Source organism: Grampus griseus (assembly GCF_964374135.1).
Source record: "Grampus griseus genome assembly, chromosome: 10".
In the NCBI taxonomy this organism is placed as follows: domain Eukaryota; kingdom Metazoa; phylum Chordata; class Mammalia; order Artiodactyla; family Delphinidae; genus Grampus; species Grampus griseus.
Genome location: NC_139004.1, coordinates 103991267 through 104013410, shown reverse-complemented (window position 1 = coordinate 104013410; position 22144 = coordinate 103991267). Strand labels below are relative to the sequence as shown.

The 22144-nt window shown below is 58.9% G+C and overlaps 2 protein-coding genes across 3 annotated transcripts in view; one reads left to right on the top strand and one right to left on the bottom strand.

Annotated features, from left to right (window-relative positions):
* Window positions 1-17503, top strand: part of SLC41A3 (solute carrier family 41 member 3) — a gene marked incomplete at its 3' end in the record, with an annotated part of 68229 nt that extends 50726 nt beyond the window's left edge. Inside the window, exons 4-11 of the mRNA XM_082662781.1 lie at window positions 3852-3923; window positions 7491-7635; window positions 9815-9961; window positions 11963-12107; window positions 12886-12965; window positions 14527-14661; window positions 16581-16729; window positions 17294-17503. Of these exons, the coding sequence (XP_082518907.1) occupies window positions 3852-3923; window positions 7491-7635; window positions 9815-9961; window positions 11963-12107; window positions 12886-12965; window positions 14527-14661; window positions 16581-16729; window positions 17294-17503 (1083 nt within the window). The remainder of the gene's footprint in view (window positions 1-3851; window positions 3924-7490; window positions 7636-9814; window positions 9962-11962; window positions 12108-12885; window positions 12966-14526; window positions 14662-16580; window positions 16730-17293) is intronic.
* Window positions 17504-18100: 597 nt separating this feature from the next.
* The window catches only part of ZXDC (ZXD family zinc finger C), a gene marked incomplete at its 5' end in the record, with an annotated part of 28535 nt that continues 24491 nt past the window's right edge, over window positions 18101-22144 (bottom strand). For both annotated transcript variants that reach the window (XM_082664498.1, XM_082664497.1), the window contains 3 exons: window positions 18101-19229; window positions 20161-20259; window positions 20973-21097. In XM_082664498.1, the coding sequence (XP_082520624.1) occupies window positions 19143-19229; window positions 20161-20259; window positions 20973-21097 (311 nt within the window). In that variant the 3' untranslated portion in view covers window positions 18101-19142. The remainder of the gene's footprint in view (window positions 19230-20160; window positions 20260-20972; window positions 21098-22144) is intronic.

Here is a 22144-nt window from a genome sequence, read left to right as displayed (position 1 = left end):
TGTTTCCTTAGGCTTTTGCCTCCGTTTGTGGAGTCTGCTGAGTCTGTCATGACTGTGGCCTTCAGGAGACAGGGACTCTTGGTCACTCGAGCATCCTCTATTTGGGTTTGCTCCTAGTCTGTGGATCTCCTTCTGTAGAGCAGGTGACCCCCTGATGGCTGGGGGGCAGCACAGTGTGTTCCCTGGAGGTACAAGCCGCTCACTGGTCTCACCGGTCTGTGTCCCTCTTACTGTGGCCACTCTGGACACTTCCCTGCTTGTGACCCCAGCACACACCCTCGCTGCTTCTGCCTAGCCAAGCATCCCATCGTCGGCACAAGCCGGTCGGGCGAGAGGAGAGGCGCCTTTGTTGAAGCCAAGTCGCCACCTGTCCGAGGTGCCCGTTGTCCCCGGGGCCTCCTTCCTGGGCAGGAAACGTGTCCTGCCGTCATTTCTGGGCGTGGGTCCTCTGTCCACCTAACTCGCCTGCTCTCTATGCCCAAGGATTTCCTCTGAATTTGTGTGATACTGTAGAAGCCTCTTCTTGTTTCCATTGTGTGTCTGAAGGTTGTCTGCTCGCTGCCATGATGAGCCCTGTGATGCTGGACTGGAGTCAGAGATATCCTTGTAAACTCACGTTTGTTTAGGACGTACAGAGGGAGACGAAACTAAATTTGCGTGTGTGCACAGCAGGGTTAGGGTGCATACACGTACGTTTCCTGGCTCCATCCGTAAGAGGACCTAGAGGCGCTGACACTGCAGTAGCACCAGGTGGAACTTGCAGGAGAAACAGGATGTGTGCATAGCCTCAGATATCTCTCCCAGGAATTGTGAATCGCTCTGGTAGTTGCAGAAAGTGTCCCCAAAGCTTCGATCTGCTTCCAGATCGAAGGAGCAGCCGCTTAATCCCCTCCCCTGGAGCGCGGGGCCGACCTGATGAGGGGCTTCTAGCTGATAGCGTGCGGGGAAGGGAAAACAGCGAGTCTGCAGGGCAGAATCCCGGCAGACGCACCTCAGCCGAGGTCAGGGCGCCTGTGATCAGCCGCGTGGTGTCGCTCGCCTCGGATTCCGCACGCGGAGAAGGCACCTCCCCTCGGCAGCCTCTTCCCTCCGAACCCGCACCCTCAGTTTAGTCGTGTGGAGGCACCAGACAAGCCCACGTTGAGGGACCTTCTGCAGAATGCCTGAGCAGCGCTCCTTGAAGTGTCAAGGTGAGAAAGACGAGGGAAGGTGAGAACCCATCACTGCCTGGAGGAGACCAAGGAGCCAGTGGGGGATCCGGACTTACTTCCTGGAACAGAGAAAGGACAGTGGTGGGAAAGCCGGGATGTGCAAATACATCCTGTCACCTAGTTGGTGGTGTTGAGCCAGTGTTAACGTCTTAGTTTGATGACTGTCCTGTGGTTCTGTAACACAGTGGTCCCCAGCCTTTTTGGCACCAGGGACCGGTTTCGCGGAAGACAATTTTTCCACGGCTGGGGGTAGGGAGGGATGGCTCAGGTGGTAGTGTGAGCGACGGGGAGTGGCAGATGAAGCTTTGCTCGGTGGCCCGCCGCTCACCTCGTGCTGTGCGGCCCGGGGGCTGGGGACCCCTGCTATAAGGTGTTACGGTCAGTAGAAACTGGGCGACAGGTATTTGGGAAACTCTGCGCTGACTTTGGAACTCTTGCCAGAAAAAGTCTACATTTATTTAGAAATAAAAGGTTAGAAGGTTGTCTTTCCCTACCCTCCAGTTTGAGGGAGGAGGAGGACAGCAAGGGTCAGTCCTCTTTGTTAATCCAGTAAGTATTTTTTGTTGTGAATGGGCCAGATGACCTTGTGAAGCTCGAACTCGCTGGGCAAGTCAGGACCTGGCAGCAAACAGCAGGTGCAGGGTCAGGAGCTGAGCAGAATTAAGGAGGGGTCCACCGGCAAGCTTGTGGGTGGCAAGGCTCCCCAGGCCGGGTAGCGGCAGGAAGTCGTCCTCACCTGAGGGACGGGAGGAGGGGTGGTTCCCACAGCTGGGCCTGTCGCTGAAGGAGAGGCCGAGTGGCCGAGCTGCAGCCAGAACCGCAGGGCAGGGAGGTGTGTTGATGCAGCTGTAAGGGCTCGTGAGATTAAGAGAGGCTGAAGATGTTTGAGTGTGATCCAAACGCACACTTAGGAAGGGCCTGCGGGCTGCTTCTGCTGAGCTGAATCTGGGTCGGTCTAGAGACGCTCCAGCTTCCCACTCCTTTGCCTTGGAGTCTTGAAAGGCCCCAGCCTGTGCCAGGGCTGGCCTTGTGCCTCTAGCTCCTAGCCTGACCTCTCCAGGACCGTCGTTCTAGGGGAAAGAAATGTCCCTGTATCTTGATGGAGACCTGACCCCCCATGCCTGAGGGCCCCTGCCCGAGGTTCACCCTCCTGGCCGGCCCTGTTCCTTCCCTCCTTCACGGCCTGGATAATGGACCCTCTGAGGGTCTTCATCTGCACACCAGTTCCCGCCACCATCCTGGCCGATTTCAGCCTCCACGGGGTAACTCATCCGAAACCCACGCTCCCCGGTGTCTGGACGGGAATCCAGTGCCCGTCAGCCCCGCTGCCGTCCCCTGGCCTAATTCCCTGACAGCCGCAGCTGCTTCCCCCCGGCTCTCCCCGCCGTTGTCCCTGTGGGATCTCCAGGCACCCTCTCCTCTGCTCCCTCTCCTGCTCAGCCTGGACTTGGTCTCGGGCCTCTGGCGCCAGGAGGCACCTCCATGCCGCTTCGTGGGTTGTACGGGTTCTAGACGTGTGCACGTGTTGTACACGCTTCCCAGCGGTGGAAGTGAGGCTTCTTGAGGAAGGACTCCCTTTCTGATTCGTACTGGGGGTCGTGGGCCAGCACCAGCCCTCTGACTACCTTGATACATTGCAATTGGTTGACTGACAGGAACCAACACACGGGCACCGGCATCTCTGGGCCGCAGGGGGCCCAGGGGGGCGGGGGGCAGGCGGAGCAGGTGTGGCCTCGGTGGGTCCCTCGCGGCTCTGCTCCACCTGCGCCCCACTTCCTGGGAGGACACCCGAGGCAGGTGTCAGGCCACCTGGATGAAGCCAGAGCTGACTGGGGTTCCACAGTGGTGACCTGATGTGTCCCAGGTGCCCAAAGACAAGAAGCCTCCCCTTACTTGTACAAAGAAAAGTAATTCTGGGGGCTTCCCTGGCCGTCCAGTGGTTGGGACTCCACACTTCCACTGCAGGGAGCCTGGGTTCGATCCCTGGTCAGGAAACGAAGGTCCTGCAAGCCACACGGCGCAGCCAAAACATAAAGTAAGAAAGAGAATTATGTGTCTCCTCTGAGTTCAGTAACGTAGTGAGCTCAGTGCAACAGGAGCCGAGAAAGTACATTTGCTTTGGAACCTTTTCTTACCTACATCCTGAATTTTGCTGGCAAAGGCTGTGACGTTAGGAGCAGCTACCCCTTTTAAAGGAAAAAGCTGCACTTCCGATCTCGCCTTTTTATCCCAAGAGAAGAGGGCCTTACGTACGTTCCTTAAGCAGGACACTTTGCCAAGGTGGGTGAGTGGCTGCTGGTCACGTGAGCTGCGACTCGTGGGCAGGGAGGAGGGATGGCAGGGTGGGGGGAGCCCGGCACCCCTCATGGACTGGCCGGATGGTCAACGGCTGAGGTTCTCGGTGACACGCGTGCCCGCGTGTGCACGTGTATGTGTGATCGCACACCTGTGAGGGAAAGAGCTGGGCCTGTGTCCCCACCTCTCCAGCCCCGAGTCACCGTTTTGGAAGCTGGCAGGACAGTTGGCTCTGGCAGCAGTGAGGGGGCATTTGTTGGCCTGTCCTGAGACCCTCTCCAAGAAGGGTGGGCCTGGCTTCGGCGCTGCCGCCCGACTCACCCTTTGCCCTTCTTTCCATCCTAGGCCAACACTGGACAGATCGATGGCCCCCGGGAGCAGCACCGAGTCATCAGCAGTAACCTCGCCCTCATCCAGGTGACCCTCGCCTTTGTCCCTTATGCTTCATGTGCGTTGCAAACTTGTGTCTCCTCCTAACTGTGGGGCCGCGGGGCGGAGGGGGGTGTCTCACGGAGCCAGGAAGCCCGAGGCAGCAGTAGGCTGGGCCTGGATCTGTACGGAAGCGTTTGTATCCAGAGCCTCCTGGGCTCCTCTGGCCGGGGCAGGCTGTGGCCACACCGAGAACTGGGCCCAGGTCACACTGGCGTGCAGGCGAGACCGTCACTGACCAGCAGGCTGCCCTGGGCAGGACACACAGATTCAGGAGGGGCCTTGACTTCTCACCTGGGCTCCGGAGTCCGTTTGCACCTCTCCGCTGGGCATCTCCAGAGCAGTGTCCCCAGATCCGGCCCCGTCGCCTGCCCTCCTTACACCCCTCTTTGAAGTCCCAGACTCCGTCTGCTTTGGGCTGGAAGCTCACTCTGGGGTGGCCCAGCTCAGGGGCCTCATCTGTAAGATGGGCTGCTGTGTGGCTCATCGGGTGGGATTCGCGTGCCCAGTGAGCGACACTCCCGTCTGACCCAGCTAGAAACCCAACAGCCCTCAGCCTGCCTGTGTTCCTCACCCTTACATCCGGCCACTCTGAGGACCCTCCCCTGGGCCGCCTGGAGCCCAGCCCCGCTGCCCTGGCCTCCCCATCCAGGCACCTGGGCTCCACTGCGCTTCTGCACGGCCCCTGCCTGGCCTTTTCTAACCCTCGAGCTCATGGGGCCTCCTCCCCCTGGAGCCCCTTTGCTGGCCCCCTTGTCCAGGGGTGGGCCCGGCCCCCTCCCCTCCTGGGATGTCCTTTCCCCTCCCCATCACCCGGTGGGGACTCTCCTCAGACCCGGCTCCAGCCTGGCACTGGCTGCCTCTCCGGGCCTTGCGGGCGCTGTCAGGCCGTCCTGGACGCAGTTTTGTGTTGAGACGTCTGCCTCGTCCACCGAGGTGCTTCACAGGGGCCGGGACTACAGCCTGTGGCTGAAGCCCCTGGAGGTTAAAGCTCTCATGAGGCCCCGGCAGAGGGTCTGCAGGGGCGGGTGGTAAACGCCTTGGCAACAGTCACTGGTTTTGCGTTTCTTTTCCTACCGAATCCTCCTCAACCAGTGTTGATTAGGCCCTGCTGTGGGCAGGCCCTGGCCTGGCACGTGGTCCTGTCACAGCGTGGATGCAGTTGGTCTCCTCCATTTTTAAAAAAGCTTAACATCAAAGCATAAAGGGTGCAGTAAGTTCCATGCTTAAACTTTTAAAGTAACTTCAGTGTATTCTATCACGACAATGTACCCAAGAGTGGTACGTGAGCCAGGACCTCACGGGTAAGAGGGAAGGGCAGCCAGGGGCTGGCTCTGCGGGGCCTGTGCAGACCTGCCGAGCTCGGCCCGTCCGCTCACAGACCCGTCGCCCTGCGGGGCACCTGCAGTTACAGGCTCCTACTCGATAAGTTATACTGCAGTGAGAGCGTTCTCCTTTTGCGTAGGTTTCTTAAGAGAACTTCCTACAAGTTCACAAGGTAGGAACAGTTTAAGACTCTAGATGTTTTCTGAAAGGATTACAAAATATCTGATTCCTTGGTGCAATACCAGCACTAGTATTAATAATTGAAATGGGACTTCCCCGGTGGCGCAGTGGTTAAAGAATCTGCTTGCCAGGGCAGGGGATACCGGTTCGAGCCCTGGTCCGGGAAGATCCCACACGCCGCGGAGCAGCTAAGCCCGTGTGTCACAACTACTGAGCCTGTGCTCTAGCGCGCAGCAACGAAGACCCAACTCAGCCAAAAATAAATAAATAAATGTATTTATTTAAAAAAAAAAAAAAAACTTCAATTATTAGTTCCTCATAAGCTCACCAGCATGGGAAGGACTCTTCTAAACCCTTTCTGTGTTTGCAGACACATGAATGTGCCCACAGACACAGACCACACGAGTTCCCATGTTTCTATGCATAAAACATACTATACTGTACGTGTAACTTTGTAAATAGCACTTTTCTCTTAATAGTGACTTAACGAACGGACGTCACTCTGTACAGAGCAGCTCCAGTCACCATCGTGATTATGTGCTGCTTTGTCCACATGTGCACGTTTCCCTGGGAAAATGCTAGATCATCAGGTATTTAGATAACTTAGACAAATTTCCTCCCAGAATTCCTGTATCAGTTTTACCACCATCAGTGTGTAAGACAACCATCGTCCCGCTTGTTTGTCCATGTGTACTTTGTACTGTCGACCTTTGAGTTTTAACTTTACTTCATCCGACAGGTAAGAAGTATACCCCATCCATCCATTTACCCGATGAGCAGAGAGAGACCCCAGTGCCAAGAAAATCAAACAGCACTTACTGTTTAATAGAGGAGGACCAGCCCTGGTTACAAATAACCCTAATCCTAACCTTGCAATGGGGATTAAGTTTTCCTGATTACTAGGGATTTGATCATCTTTTGTGTGTTTCTTAGCCGTTTGTATTTCCTTTCTGTGGATTACCTGTCATCTCCCTTATGCATTGTTCTATCACGTTATCTTTTTATTATCGTGATGGCTATTGTTGATTTGGTATAATGGACTCATTATTCTGGATACTAATCTTTTAAGTTATGTAAGACGGAAATACTTTCTCCAAGGCTATCCCTGCCTTTGTTTAGTGGTGTCTTTTATCACACAGAAGTCATGCTTGGACTTTGTAAATCTTACCTGTATTTTTCTTTATAGATTTTATATGTTTCATCTTTAGTAGGAGGCCTTCCCTAATCCAAAATCTGAAACACATTATTCAATACTTTCATCCGTTTCACACTTTATGTTTTTATGTTTAGGTATATGTGTGTGAACGGTATAAAGTCAGAATCTATTTTATTTTTCCAAGCAAATATCCGGTTTCTCTTACCTTATGTATTCCATCCTGATTTGAAATGCCACCTTTAGCATAGTAAACTTTCATATATTCATGATTAAATTTTCATACATTACATTTAAAATTTTCACATATTCACGGTTCAATTCCTGGACCCCGTTCTGTCCTGCTGACCTATTTGTCTATTTCTCTGCCAAGCCACCCAGTTTTAATACTATAGCTTTAAAATACATATTCATAATGAAAATGCCAAAATTCCCATTTTCTTTCTCAAAGTTGTTATGGCTATTCTTGCGCATCTGCTCATTTTTGTGAAAGTTAAATTTAAAATGAGTTGTCAGGTACCAGGAAAAATCTGGGGACCCTGAGTGGAATTCCGTGTGTGAGCTGGGGCGTGTTCTCGTCTGCGGAGGCTGACTGGCCTTGCGTGTGCGCTGGGGCCTCAGCTCCGACAGCTCTGGTGTCTCCCGGGGGTCCTGGGCGTTTCCGGGGGGGCAGGGGCACTGTCTGTGCTGCTGGAGATCACAGCACTTTTGTCCAAACCAGTTAGAGGGGCTGTGAGGAAACACGGGGGGCCCTTGACCGAGGACCCTACGCAAGATGACGGGGAAGGACGGGGCGGGGCAGCGGTTCCCGCAGGGATCGGGCTGGAGGGGGTGTTGGCGTTGTTGCATTCGGGCGAGGTCAGCAGACCTGCCTAACGTCTGGTTCCTGCCCGCAGGTGCAGGCCGCCGTCATGGGGCTCCTGGCCGCCGTGGCGGCCCTGCTCCTGGGCGCGGCGTCAGGGCAGGAGCTGGACGCGGCGGAGGCGGAGGTGCTGTGCGCCAGCAGCGTCATCACTGCCTTCCTGGCGGCCTGCGCCCTGGGTGAGCAGCCCTCGGGGTCCTGCGCGGGTCGGGGCACCGCTGGGTCTTCACACCCACCTTGACCTGGAGGGCGGTGAGGGGGTCCCTGCCCTCTGCTGGGGCGGAGACACGTCTGTCTGTGACTGGCCACCGGGAGGGCCTGGGCGGGGCCTGCGGCAAGGCAGGTCCTGCGCCCCTTCCCCCGCCGGAGGCCACCACGCTTCACGCTCCTTTTGGAGCCCTTGCGAATATCTGAAGCTCCCTTGTCCCTTACTTTATGTCTCAGCTCCCTGCACGACGGGAGCTCCTCTGAGAGGGGCCTGCGTGTCCTCTTCTACCATCTGCTGTCCCCACCCTGCTCCTGCCACGCTGCCTCAGGCCCCGGGGGGAGCTCACGCGCATCAACAGGGAGCCCAGCGGCTGCGCATCTGTTCACCACTCAGCACTCCCCGAGCCTATGTGCCAGCTTCTGTTCCAGAGCCCGGGACACGCTGGGGGCCCAACGCTGCGGGGCCCATCCTAGTTCAGGGTGATCCCTCGGTGCGCGAGCACACGCGTAACTCCAGTCTCGCAGGCTCCCCTGACTCGCTCGCAGTCACGCTGTTTGCTTCACACGCTTGTTCACTTGTGTACTGTCCGCTCCTCCACCAACAAGCAAGTGGTGTGAGTGCAGAGCCCGTGGTTCTTTCCACACTTAACCCAGGCACCAGTCAGCTCCCAGGTTTTCTGAATGGACAGTGGTCACACTGGTTCTCTCTGGGCCGTGTCTGTGTGTATCGTGCAAAGGGCACGCAGGTCCAGGAAGAGGGGCAGCCTTGTCAAGTCAACTGTTCACTCGCCTGACCCCCAGCAGGATGCAGCTGGTTATTCGGTGGCTGTGGTTCCTACCAGGCGGCTGCATCCCCATGCAGGAGCCCAGGTCGGGGCAGGGCCAGAGCGCGGAAGCCCAGGAGCAGATTCACAGACCTGCTGCATGCCTGCACGTCTGGGCCAAGGAAGGGCTGAACCTTCTGAGAGAACAGAGCCTAGGAGACACCAAGTCTCCAGAAGGCGGTGCCGCTCCCGGGGGCCATCCTAGCTCCTGTTTTACAGATGAGAAGACTGAGGCCTCAGATGGGGTGCACCTCAGTGGCAAGGACATAGCCGGGATTGTCCCAAGAGGAGGGGGACTCGGGAAGCGTGGCTGGTGGGTCACAGCATGACCTTGGCCTGTCTGAGCCATAAAGCCAGGCGGTGGTGCTGGTGGTTTGTAATAAGTGATCTCAAACTGGTGGTGTCCTCTACGCATCCCTGTGGGATTGTCACCAGACCACCGGCTCAGCCAGGCAGTGTCAATTCACTTACAAATGACATTGCGAAAGAATAAAGTTGCTGGGACCTGGTCACAAAACAGCACAGATTGTGGCCAGCAGCATTCGATGGTACCAACGTGATGACCGTGATTACTTTCAGAGTTACAGAACGCTGAGTCCAGTGTTAAAGCAGCCGTGGCCAAGATGCAAAGTGTCTTCTTAAAGGCCACACAAGATGCTGTTGGATTTTGTCCCCGGCAGTGTGGCATGGGGGTGGAAGCACGTCACAGTGGCCTCAGAACCGAGTCAGAACAGAAGCAGGTCCTGGGAGGCGTAGCGGCCACGAGGAAGGGCCTCTCAGGTCCAGCAGGGACGTCGCCCTGCACTCGCGGCCACGTGCTGGGCCCTGGCAGCCCCTCAGGCCCCCAGTGCCGTGCTGCCTTCTGTGTGCCGCCCCTTCCCTCCCTCCCTCCCTCCCTCCCTCCCTCCAGGGACCACCTGCACTGCTGCCCCACACTGTCCCAGACCCCACCCTGCCGTCTTCCCCGCAGGCTCTGCCCCTTGGAAACCACTCATGGGCCAGTTGCCCCTGCCCCCCGCCCGGGGCTCCTGCTGCTCAGAGCAGTTTGGGGTCCATCTTCCTGCCAGGAGGGCTGTGAGCATCACACCTGTAGTTCCCAAGGTTGGGAGCCCAGGCACCACCTGCCTGTGTCTCCCCGACGGTTCAGGGAGTCATCAGGGTGCTTGGGCTGCTCCACAGCGTCAAGCCCGCGAGACACAGGGCAGAGTCCAAGCCTTGCACCCCAGTGCAGGGAGGGACCCCCAAGAGCGGGCGGCTCCGTGGGTGCAGCGAGCTCCTGGGCGGCCCTGCCACCCGCTCACCGGCCACCTGTCCCCTCCCCCTGCAGGGACGTTGATGGTCTGCATAGTGATCGGCGCTCGAAAGCTCGGGGTCAACCCGGACAACATTGCGACGCCCATCGCGGCCAGCCTGGGAGACCTCATCACCTTGTCCATCCTGGCTTTCGTCAGCAGCTTCTTCCACAAACACAGAGGTAGGGCCCGAGGCTGGGGTCTGTCCTTTCATAGGCGAGGCCTGGGGTCACTGGGCAGATGGGGGTCGTCCCCCAGGTGCCACCGGCTTTTCCAGTGCACCATGGGGACAAGTGTCTCCGGGCAGCAGATGTACAGGTTGTCAGTGCCCACCTCTGACAGAGGTTGGTCTGGGTGCTTCAGCACCTCCTCGCGGGGGGCACAGTTCACGCTGGACACACACCAGCTGCCCGAGAGGTGACTCCAGGCAGGAGTATCACAGCCAAGGAGGCAGAAGCCAGGCTCCTCAGAAGGTGGCCTGTGACGTGGTCAGCCGCCGACGGGGCGTTTGCACACGTTCTGGGAACAAGACCTTGTGGCCACCGCCACCGCCCCCACCCCCACCCCGACGTCGCCCAGGTCCGCCTGGGGACACAGCTTGGCTCGCACCCTTGCCGGCGGCTCCCTCACTGCATTTGCACAGCTGAGCACCTGCTCCAAGTGTCCCGTCTGTGGCCTCCCACCTGGTGTGGCCCCCCCCAGGATGGCTGCACGCCTGTCCAGATCTAGCAGATGTCAGTTCTGAGTGCGGGCACGGCTTCATGGATGGAGTGGACAGCAATGAAGCTTAAGCGTGGGGCATGGTGGGCCCGTGGACCCAGAGGTTTAAGGAATTGCCGGTTTTTACATGTGGGCAACAGAAGTGGCCCAGGAAACGCTCCCAGTGAGGGTGGCACAGCTCCGTGAGCTCCAGCCATCCAGGAAAGGCCTGCAGCAACAGGAAGGGATGGTTTGGGAAGATGCTGGAAGTTCACGAAGTGGAGGTGAAGATCTAACAGTAAGATGCCCTAATTTTATTCTTCAAACACTCTGAATTTCAAAGATTTGTGCACGGACTAGTTATGGAATCTGATTTGCAAAGTAATTTTGAGTTACTGGCCTCCCCGGACCCTCCTCCCTTTTGCACCCAGCCCCATGCCTCCACACACACCCTGGATGTCAAGTCCTGTTGGGTCACCCATCCCTGCAGTGAGACACTGGGTTATCTCGGGGGTCCCGGCTGGGCAGCAGTCAGGTGGGTCCTCGCTGACGAGGGTGAGCCTGCGGCCACTGCACCTATGCTGTCACCAGGGAGACGGCCACAGCGGCTGGGAGGCTACGGCCCTGAGCGGTGACGCTCCCAGCTGCCGCGTCCAGGCCAGCAGATACCTCCCGAGGCTCTGGGCCCATCTCTTGCCCAGGACGCTCAGGGCACAAGGATGGCACACATGTTTCCTGCGGAAAAGGGCAGGGGCCCCAGGCCAGGCCCGCGCGCTGGGTGGGGGGCCTCCGCTCTGGGCGTGGCCGGGGTTGGCGGGCGCTTCTCCACAAGGCTGGTGAGTCACCATGTGTGCGGGTAAGAGGCGGGCGGGTGAGTGGCCACACGTGCCCCGTGCGTTGGACTCCAGCAGGGGCCCAGGTTCCTGAGGGCTGATCCAGGCTAAGGTCCGTCCTCGTGGCTCCTACCGCCTGGAGCAGGTGACACAGGGACATGAGCCCCTGTGAGAACGTGGGTGCCGAAGGGTCCCCCCCCTGGGGTGGCCTCAGCAAGAGCAGGGCCAGCATTGCTGCCCACGGACGTGTCCTGCTCGGCCACCTCCTCCCAGGCCGTCCGAGCGGGTCGGTGAGAGCAGGAGAGTTGGGTACACGAAGTGCCGAGCGCAGCACTGGCCACGGTCACGACCCCGTAAACGGAGCCGTGAATAGCAAGGCCAGGCTGAGAGCAGGCCGAGGAGGGCACGTGTGTCGGGAGAACCGCAGGGGCATCAGCCAAGCAAAGGCAGGTGCGGCGGGGATCGAGGTGGACAGGAGCCCCTCAGCCGCATGACGGGAGGTGCAGGGGACGGGAGCTGTTCCTCAGGCCTCTGGGGCCCTGAGTCCCCACACACCTGTCACCTCCGCCGCCTGGGCCCCACCTGGGCCCACCCTGAGCCCCACCCTGAGCTCCAGCCCCACGGCCCACGCGCCCCCTCTCTTCCCCCCAGACAGTCGCTATCTGACGCCGCTGGTCTGCATCGGCTTCACGGCCCTGACCCCCCTGTGCATCCTCATCGCCAAGCAGAACCCGCCCGTCGTGAAGATCTTGAAGTTCGGGTGGTTCCCCATCGTCCTGGCGATGCTCGTCAGCAGGTGCGTGGGCGGCGATGCCTTGGGATCCGGGTGGGGTGAGCCGTGGCCTCGGGCGCCTCCACCACGCTCTTCGCTCCTCATTTCCCCCAAGAACCCTGGACCTGGTGTATTGTGAGGGGCAGCCCTGTTCACAGGAGACGAGCACCCGCCACGGCCCCGCTCCCCCGCTGCGCTGGCCTGGCCCCGCTGAGCTGGCCTCACGGCCACAGCTCTGTGAAGGCCATTCCCGCAGCCCAGCCACTGGTGAGACCTACAGGGCTGAAGGATCAGTGCTCCGGGACCCTGGGCCCTCCAGCCTCATCCTTGGGGGCCCTTTCTGCTTGTGGACCCTGACGGGGGCCACCCCAGCTCTTTCCCATGTGCTCCCCTGAGTGACTCGGGGAGCGGAGGCTGTGGCCGAGATATCTTTGCTTCCAGAAGCTCGTGGACTCCAGGCCTTCACTGAACCGCAGGGTTGGTGGGGCCAGGTGCTGAGCAGCTTCGGGGAGCAGGGGTGGGAGACGTCACATGGGCCCCTCTTCCTGCTGAGCGCACCTCAGGGCTGTCACGGGGCAGGGCCCAGCGAGCTAAGTGGCCTCGGAAAGGGTCTGGTGGGGCCTTCTGCAACAGCCGAGACTCAGAGCAGAGGTGGGAGCCACGTGCGGCATCAGGGGACACGGGAGACCAGCTTGGCCACCCCGGATGTTTTGGGCGGGTGACAGGCTGACACGGCGGTCTGCGTGGTGAGGGCTGGCCAGCGTCCACTCTAATCGTTTGCCATCTCCCCGCCCCCCCGCAGTTTCGGGGGGCTCATCTTGAACAAGACCATCTCCAAGCAGCAGTTCCGAGGCATGGCCGTATTTGCCCCCATCATTTGTGGTAGGTACTGGGTCCCGTCACCTGGCTTCTGGGTGGTGGGGCCAGAAGAGCAGCTATCTCGGAGGTCCGGGCCCGGCCCCGGGAGGCTGCTGTAGCCCCCGCTCCTGCAGATCACACCTGCCCTCACGGGCCCCCAGGACCAGAGCTGATCCCAGAGCCTTGAAGGCTTTAACCCGGGATCTGCTGGCACCTGGGGCCAAGTGTGGCTTCAGAACCGGGGTGTGGGCCTCTCGTGGCTTTCCTTTCATTTTAACTTAGACTCACTGATGACACTTAAAACTCAAGTATTTACACAGAGAAACCAGGATTCCTGTCTTCTCCTTAAAACGCAAGGCGTGACAACACTGGTTCACGGTGGGGTGGGCAGGAATCAGCTTGCCTCAATCTCCTCCATCCCCTGGGTCTCCTCCGGACCCTCCACTGGTTCACCTTCCAGGCTTAACTCTGGGCATTTAGCCCCGCTTGTGTCTAGTTTCTGGTAAGGCTCTGTAAGTGGGGCCGGCTGGTCGGAGAGGAACGAGTGTGACAACCCACTGCCCAGGCCATCTGCACAGTGTCCTGTACGTGCCAGGCCTGCACCCAGCCGAGTCCACAGGGCCTCTCCCAGTGCCAGGCCGGCCACTGACAAGGACAGCAGCAGCTGGCCCAGAGGCCACAGGCCTAGAGAGTCCCCTGGGGTCCTCTGCTCGGTGTCTGTAGGGGCTGAGTGAGCACCGCGAATGACTTGCGCAGGGAGGCGAGGTGGGCGGTGGGGAGCAGTGCAGGGCGGGCTCCTGGGCGACCCGCGTGGTGGCTGGCCGGTTGCGGGCTGGCGGGAACGGAGCCCCAGGGAGACAGGAACCTGGATTAGGGCCTAATGTGGAAAGGCCGCCAATTTATTTTTTCCTTTTTGTTTTTATAAATCATCGTGGGCTAAGCAAAATAGATCTGCAGTCACCCTCTGCCCATGGCCATTCTTTGCATCCTCTGGAGCAGCTGGGGCACATCTGGCCCAGTTAGGGGTCATCCTCCATAGGGATGAGGCAGTGGGCCACCCAACCGCCCTCTAAAGGGGACAGTTGCCAGGGGCAGGCCCCGCTCTCTGCCTGGAGGGGCTCCGAGGGGCCTTTGTCACTGGGGCCTGGGGCCCCAGCAGAGCTGGCCACGGTCAGCTCCACAGGACGCCAAGAGCCCCCCCCCCCCCCCCCCCGCCAATGAGCCCCAGCTCGGCTGCCACACAACCCTCCCTCCCCTCACTCTCGGCCCTCTTTCCTCTCCTTCCCGCCTTGAGGTGAAAAGTTCCTTCCTTGAGTGGCTTCCTGAGACCTCCCCACCCACTTCCCTCCCTCCCTCCCCCATCACACCTCCTTCTCCTTAAGAGCTGCCAGCTGTCAAGGTGATGCAGCTATTACCTTGATACCTGGTGCCAGACACGAGATCTGTGGGCAAGTGGGAGGGAAAGAAAAGAAATCAAGGGCTGAACCAGTCAAGGAAGGCTTCCTGGAGGAGCTGGACTTAAAATAAGGGATAGAACTCAGAGACTGGTATAAAAAAGGAGAAACCAGATTCTTTCTCTTTGCAGGTGTTGGTGGCAACCTGGTGGCCATTCAGACCAGCCGGATCTCCACGTACCTGCACCTGTGGAGCACACCTGGGGTCCTGCCCCTCTGGATGAAAAAACGCTGGCCTAACCCCCGCTCCACGTTCTGCAGCTCAGGTGGGTCTGGGGTCTTCCAGAGGCCACGTGGCCGTTTCTTTAAGAATCTGGTGTCTGTGGCAGCAGACCCCTCAGCCCAGCCCCGACGTGCCAACGTGGCCTTCACCGGTCCGTTTGCTCAGCCAGAGGCACACCGACCATCTCCAGGTACTGTGAGAGATGGAGGAGCCGATCCTACCCCTGGGGACAGACACGCTCCAGCAGAGCAGACGCACACGGGATTCCAAGTCGTGCTGTGCGCAGAAGGGCCTCGGAAAGGCTGGCGGGAGGCATCCCCGCTGAGGACAAGCGGGGGCGGGGGGCTGGGGCGAGGCCCCGAGGGGCAGGCGCTGGTCCTGCTGGGCCTGAAGGTTGAGGAAGGACCACAGAGTCTGTTCTGAGAACTGGGGACCCAATGCCGTGTCGTGTCTTTTGTTACTTTTCAAGTCCTATTCCTCTGCCCCCGCCTGGCCAGGAGGGAGGGGGCCTGGCTACCCCCCCCAAACTCCAGCCTCTCACCTCCAGGGCCAGGACAGGACGGGGAGGGCTCGTGCCGAGTTGTCTTCCAGGGCCACTGACCGTTCGCGTTCTGACTCCCCAGCATCTGGTCTGGGATGCAAGGCAGCAGCTCAGGGACCTCACCTCGTGCTGCTCCCTGGGCCGCGGAGCCCTGGCCAGCCCGCCTCGTCCCTCCACCTTGCAGAATCTTATGTTCGTTTCATATGACGTCCAGGGCTGTTGGATGAGTGGTGAGAGGGACAGGAAGTGTGTCTGCCTCACCTTGTCTAAAGTGGGGAGTCCCCGTATATTTTCTGACTTGTCATCTGTATATAGAAAGGCTCTTTACCCTGTACTGCATGTATTTCAGCGTGCACCTGTCGTAGAGTCACAGACTGGGGGCTTATAAACAACACGTTTCTCACAGCTCTGGAGGCTGGACATCCAAGGTCAGGGCACCAGCACTGGTGAGGCCCAGCCTCCTGATCCACAGACAGGGAAGAAGGGGGTGAGGGAGGTCTTCGGGGGCCCTTCACTCATGGGGGCACCTGACCACCTCCTGACACCATCATTGGGGGTCAGGTCACAACTTATGGATTTGGGGGGAAAGCAGGTATTCAGTCTGTAGCAGCAGATATTTTACTGAATTCTCGCTGTTTAGTCTTTCTGTAGATTTTCTTGAGTTTTAATGCCGGCTGCCAATAGTAATAACTATTTTGCTCTTGCCTTTGTAAGTTTTTAAAAAAATTCATCTTTTTCAAGTTAGCCCTCATCTGAATTTTCACCATGAACGTTCTGTTGCTCTTGTGCGTCCTCACCCTCTTGCTACAAGTTATCTTACGGTAGACTTCGTAGTTACGTTTGATTTGTCCTCCTTTTCTTTCTTTAGCTGATGAAACGCTTTATGGTTAACTCAGAAGAAAACGGAGACGGACTTCTCACTGCAGTTCCTCATTTCTGCCTGAGAAGCTGTCGTGTCCCCACGGATGGTTTCAGGGCGGTTGTAAACTGTGAAATCCCATTTCGCGCAGCGTCTCAAACCCATGAGCACAGACACTGAGGAGAGTGTGCTGACAGGCGTCCCCAGGTCCTGCGTGAGGGAGGGGCTGCCCACGCCAGAGCCTTCGGCGCCCCGAAGCCCTGCACGTCCTCCTTCCTCCACCCGGGGCCTCGGCGTCCCACCGCCACTCCCCACCACTTGAGCCCGGTCAGCCTTCCGCCTAGTACCCGTCAGGTTTAGAAATGACTTTTGTTTCTGCTACTTGATGCTGGTTTTTCTCTCTTCCCTATGACGTCAGCTCCCAAGGGAATGACAGGCCTCATCCCCGTCGCTAGACACGCTGCACACGCAGCTGCTCCATAAGCACAGGCAGCAGGATGAGGGGCCGTGGGCGCCTCACTGCCAGCAGCTCACGCTGCCTCCTCTGCTCTGTTTCTTCCAGAAATCAACTCCACGTCGGCCCGCGTCCTGCTCTTCCTGGTGGTTCCAGGCCACCTGATCTTCTTCTCCATCATCTACCTGGTGGAAGGCCAGTCAGTCCCAAACGACAAAACCTTCGTGGGGCTCTACCTGCTGGCGGGCCTGGTCCAGGTAACGATGGCCCCTGGGGTCCCATCCTGGGAGAGGTCCCTGGACACGCAAGACACAGTCCCCACCTTCTGAAGTCCAGTCAGTCCATCCAAGCCCAAGGGCGTGATTAAGACGCACTGCTACAGGCACGTGTGGACTTCAGTCAGGCCGTTTTCCGAGACTCTAGCTGGGAGGGCTGGGGCCTCTGCAGGGTAATGGTGGGCTCCGGTGGGCACTCCCATGAGGGTGGCGTCAGCGTGTCCGTGACCCTGAAGGACAGGCTGGGGAGCCTGGGAGACTGTCCAGAGCAGTGGCTGCGGGAACCTGGGACCTGACCAGGGCTTGAGGTGCCTCCACGAAGGGCCAGCTGTCCGGAGCTGCCCCGGGCGGGCCTCCGGGAAGTCCGTCTGAGTCTCCGAGGCGGTGCGCGGCCTCCGAGCTGCGCAGCACACCTGAGAGGAGCCCAGGGAGGGCCTGGGGTGGATGTGTCCACCGTGGTGTCCGCTCTTGCGATCTGCTGGTTTCTTGGTGACACGGGCTTTCTCCTCGGCCATCATCACCTTGTGTCTGCTCACCTCGTGACAGGTGACGATCCTGCTGTACCTGGCGGAAGCGACGGTTCGGCTGACGTGGAACCGGGCCCTGGACCCGGATGACCACTGCATCCCCTACCTCACGGGGCTGGGGGACCTCCTCGGGACCGGCCTCCTGGCACTCTGCTTCCTCGCCCACTGGCTACTGAGGAGTGAAACGGCGCTGGATGGCACCCCAGAACCAGCATCTGGACCTTCCTAAGGAGCCCAGGAGAACCTTCCCTCGTGCCCATGGAAACAGGGTATGGTTTCTTCCCAGCCGGACCCCCAGAGAGGCTGACCCTGGCCTCTGCCAGTCAGCCGAGGACGCGCACACACTCTGGAGCTGCTGCTGCCTGAGGTCAGGAGCGCTTGCCGGCGAGGGTGCGTGCCCATGTGGAGGGGAGGGCAGGGCGCTACGGCCTGAAGATGCTGAACCAAGAGGCTACCTGTGCACTTTGCGGGGGCGGGGGGGCACTGTCTGGAGCCCACGCAGCCGAAGGACACCCTCTGTCCCCGAGCTCGGGACGCTGAGCCTGGCTTCAGGGCTGTCGTCGCTCAGCCCTTCCCAGGACAGGGCCAGGCCGTGCCCACCCCCTCTTCTGCTCCCAGCATTCCTGTCAGTGCTTGCTCTTTCATTAGAACAAATCTCTGCTTATTTTAACGATCAGAGGAGTGTAAAATAAAACTGGAACCCCAGTTGCACCCCGAGGTGAGTGTGGGGTCAGTCCCAATACAAAGAAAGACAGGACGGGGAATCAGCAAGCTGGACGGTGGGTTATTACTACGGATCAAAGGAAAAATGTCAACTTTCCACGTGCAGCTGTACAAAAACTTTTAATTCATTCACTCACATGAGGAGTTGGGCCCAATGCCAGCAGGGACCTCAGTGCCCAGGAAACGGAAGTCCTGAGCACCTCAGGGGGACACCCACTGGGGGTGTGCGGGACAGAGGTCCAGCCGCACGGCCCGGACTCCCCTCCCGCAGGACAGGAGGCCGCCGGGCCTGGCTCCTCGTGGAGGGGCCACTGGATGACCCGGGGCTTCGGGGAGCACCATCTAGAGATGGAAACACCCCCTCCCCCATGCAGGACACAGAGGAGTCACGGTAGAAATCAGAACCAGAAGCCCAAAAACTCAAGAGAGACAAACAAACAGAATGGGCAGAGTTGGGATGATTCCCAAGCCTGAGAATCAAAACAGCATCTGAACAAAAACACTTCGAAAGGCACAAGGCAAAACACCGTTTCTGAGAGCCCGTGTCCGGCCCACTGACTTGTCTCCTTCTGCAGGACAGACCTCGCTCCGTGAAAACACACGGTCACCCTCAACAATGCACACACCTCCGTGCTCAAAACGTGGCTGTACAAACCGCTGTCCAATTGCCATTAGATGTTACTACCCAAATACAGAACTCAAATTCATCACTTTAAAGGTTTAACTCCATATTTGGTCTGTGCAGGGGCTGCGACACGGCCCGGGGGCCTCGTCACCCGTCACGTTCCCCTGACACCAGGCCACCTGGGCCACTAGACCCGGTGCCACCCCAGCTCAACCGCAACCCCCACCGAGGGCGGGGACAGCCTGTTCGCTCTCAGCCAGACGCTGCGCCCAGTGCTGAAGCCCGTCAGAGGCCACCGCGGAGGCTCCGTCCTCTTCCCTAGGCACGCAGCAAGCCCAGGCGGATGCAGGCTGCGTGCACAGCCGAGCGGGGAAAAGGCACGCTCTGCCCTGAGAGGATGGTACGGCCCCAAACAGCTCCCTGATAAACGTAAGAAAAACACTTGCGAAAATGTACCCGAAGTCTCTGAAGAACGAGGCCAGCCTTCCAAGTGGCGCCCTCGGCCCAGGCAGAGCTGGTTTCACTGCAGGGCCCACAGGCCGACCGTGCTGCCCGAGCTCCACGTGTCCTCGGGCCCAGTGGCCCCTCCAGCTGCAGGGAGCACCTCCTGCGAAACCAAGCACAGTGGTGAGCTCGGCAACCGCAGCACAGCGCAGGCCCACACGCGCCCCTGGCCTCCCTTAGTTGAAAACGCTCGTTTTCCCCCTATTTTAAGCATATATTCCTTGAAGGAAAACATTTTAGTATCAACAAAACTAAGCACTAAGCAAAGGTGAACTCAGTCCTCTGCTCTGCGTTTCCTCAGAGATGAGACTGTCCTTCCCGAACTTTGACCCTCCCCACTCGCTCTGGGAGCGCCCCCCGCTCCCAGTCACGGTCACAAGCTGCCGTCCACGGCATCAGTGCAGACGGGCTCCAGCCACGTGGCCGCACCACCACCACCCAGCCTGCCACCAGGGAACAGCGACCCCCTGCTCACTTGTACACGACCCTGAGATGAGGACCGCCCGACGGATGGAGGGGACAGCCGTGAGGCCGTCCAGACGCTGTGACCGCACGCCCTCCAGTTCACCCCCACCCCGTGCTCCGTTCAACATTCACTTCTAACATTACGGAAAATGTCGAACAGCCCAATTCGAATATAAGAAAACCAAAATTACTGTTTGTTTCTTACATACACGTTTGAAATTGGAGAAGCTACATCATTATTTTATACCCAAATCTCAATTGTCTACTGCCACTCATACTCAGCCTATTTCCCCACAGGCTAAAATCTGGCCCGCCCAACTTCCACAATTCTAAATGTATGACCCTTGAAGACCGTATTAAATTCCACCCCATCTACCATGACGAGTGAATCCCAGCTGTACGCTCCACCTTTTATGTCTCGATCCCTTAGCCACCTCTTCCACAAAGTGGAAAAACACACTGGCAACCCACCCAGCGAGTCCCATGCAAGGCCACCTCAGGGAGACACCTCTGGAAGCCGGAAGCTTCACGAGTCTCAACAAACCCAAAGAGCAAAGAGGCATCCAGACCTGGAGGACGTAGACAGGCATGACAGCAAGCAGGGGTTGGGAGACAGGAGGCTGCGGGCCGGGCGCCAACGGGAAGACCATGTGCCCTGAGGGGTCATCCTGGGAAGGCAACCGCACACGGCTCAGTCACCTTGGCCCGAGGAGTCCCGCTACCTTGAGACGCAGCAGAACCAGCGCACCCGCCTTCCAGGGGCGGCCTGAGGCCCAGCAGTGACCGGAGCCCTCCCCCAAGCCCAGCTCAAGGCCCAGCTGCATGGCCCCGCGGCCCAAGAGCCGAGTACACAGAGGTGCTCAAAGAGGCTGGGTCAGAGCCATACATCCTCAGCGTTTAAACCTCTTCTCTCCCAAAACCCTTCCAAATCATCTTCCAGCCCCTGGAAAGCGAGGCTGAAGGTGACAATGTCCCCAGAGCCACGGAGGTGGGAGCAGCCGCAGCTGCAGGTCCCCAATGGCCCAGGCGCAGCCCAAGAGGTGGCCAGACCTGCCCTGAGGGCCTCAGTGCGGCAGAGAAAATAAGAGAGAAACAAGCTCAGCACCATTTCCACACAGGCCACCTCCTCCGGGTGCATCCTGGCACAGGATGAGCACGCTGCCTTCACCCGGCCCCGTGAGGACAGAAGCCAAGTCCTGGGACCCGGCAGCACAAGGAGCCAGACGCACTGCCAGTTGTCTGCGGTGCGGCCACAGGACCTCAGGCAGGAGCAGGATGGAGTGCAGAGGGCAGGTTGCAGGGGAGCTGGACACGGGGAATGCGTGGGGAGTGACGGACAGGAGGGATGCAGGACGGGGCAGGACAGCTCACGGGCTCTTACCTGCAGCAGCTGGACCTGGACGCACGGCAGAGCCACACCGGGCACTGCGAGGCTGCCCCACAGCCAGGCTCCCGGGCCGGCAGGGACGTCACCTTCTCCTGTGCTCAGTGCGGGCCCCGCGGCTCCTGAAACACACAAGGCCCCCAGACTCACAGCTGCTCAGCCAGAGGGAAGAGGCCGAGACCAGGCCTCCGCTTAGAAGCTGAGCAAGGCTCTCGTGTCTTCCGCACAGACGGCTCAGGCCACACCGTCCTCAAGGGTGGATTCCTCTTCACCCTCGAAGCCTGGGGCACGCGAGGTCCCTGACACACGGAGCATGACCAAGCTCACGGAAAAAAGAAGGGAGGGAAGCCGGCTGCGTCCCCCCCGCGCCCCGCTGCCGGCACCTCAGCACCTGCTAAATGGCTCTGTCCAGCTTCCTTCGCAAAAATCATCACTTTCCTGGTTTCATAACAACATGCTTTTTAAAAAAATTAAGCACAAAGAAGAAAGAAAATATCCTAACACCCAGAAATGGTTTTTCTGACACAGGAACCCTGGATTCAAGCCTGGTTCCACCACCAACTCTCCCTGACCCTGGACAGGTGAGCTGAGCTCTGGCCTGGGGCTCCCACTGCAGAGTGTGGGGAGGATAGACCACGTGGATGTGCTCAGGGTGCAGGACCGAGCCCAGCGCAGAGCGAGCACCCAGGGGTGGAGGCGCTGTCACTGCTGGGCAGACACAGGCATGGAACGGCCTCACAAAGACAACCTTACGGTGAGCAGCATAGCGGCATACAAGCTCACTTAATAGAAGCACCCAATTAAATGTTGAATTAAGCAACGCCAAAAGAACAAATGAGGCTGAAAGACTTGCTACTTCCAGAAAACATGTCTTCAGGAAAACACCTAATTGACCTCAAGTCAAAGATGAAAAGCACGAGAGGCTGGCCAGCTATTTAGGTTCTGTCTCCCTTCTGCCGGGCACGGTTGGCTCTGCTGCCCGACGAGCCAGCCTGCGGGCCCCATCCCCGGGGTCTCACTGCCGACCCCCCTCCATGTATGTCCTCTGGGTCCAGCCCCCGTTCTCCGCCTGCCCCAGGAGCCTGACGCCCCTGCTGCTCCCAGCAGGACTCACTCCCTCCCCTTCAACAGGGAGGAATTCGATATCCCCCCTGTCCTCCTGGGGCCTG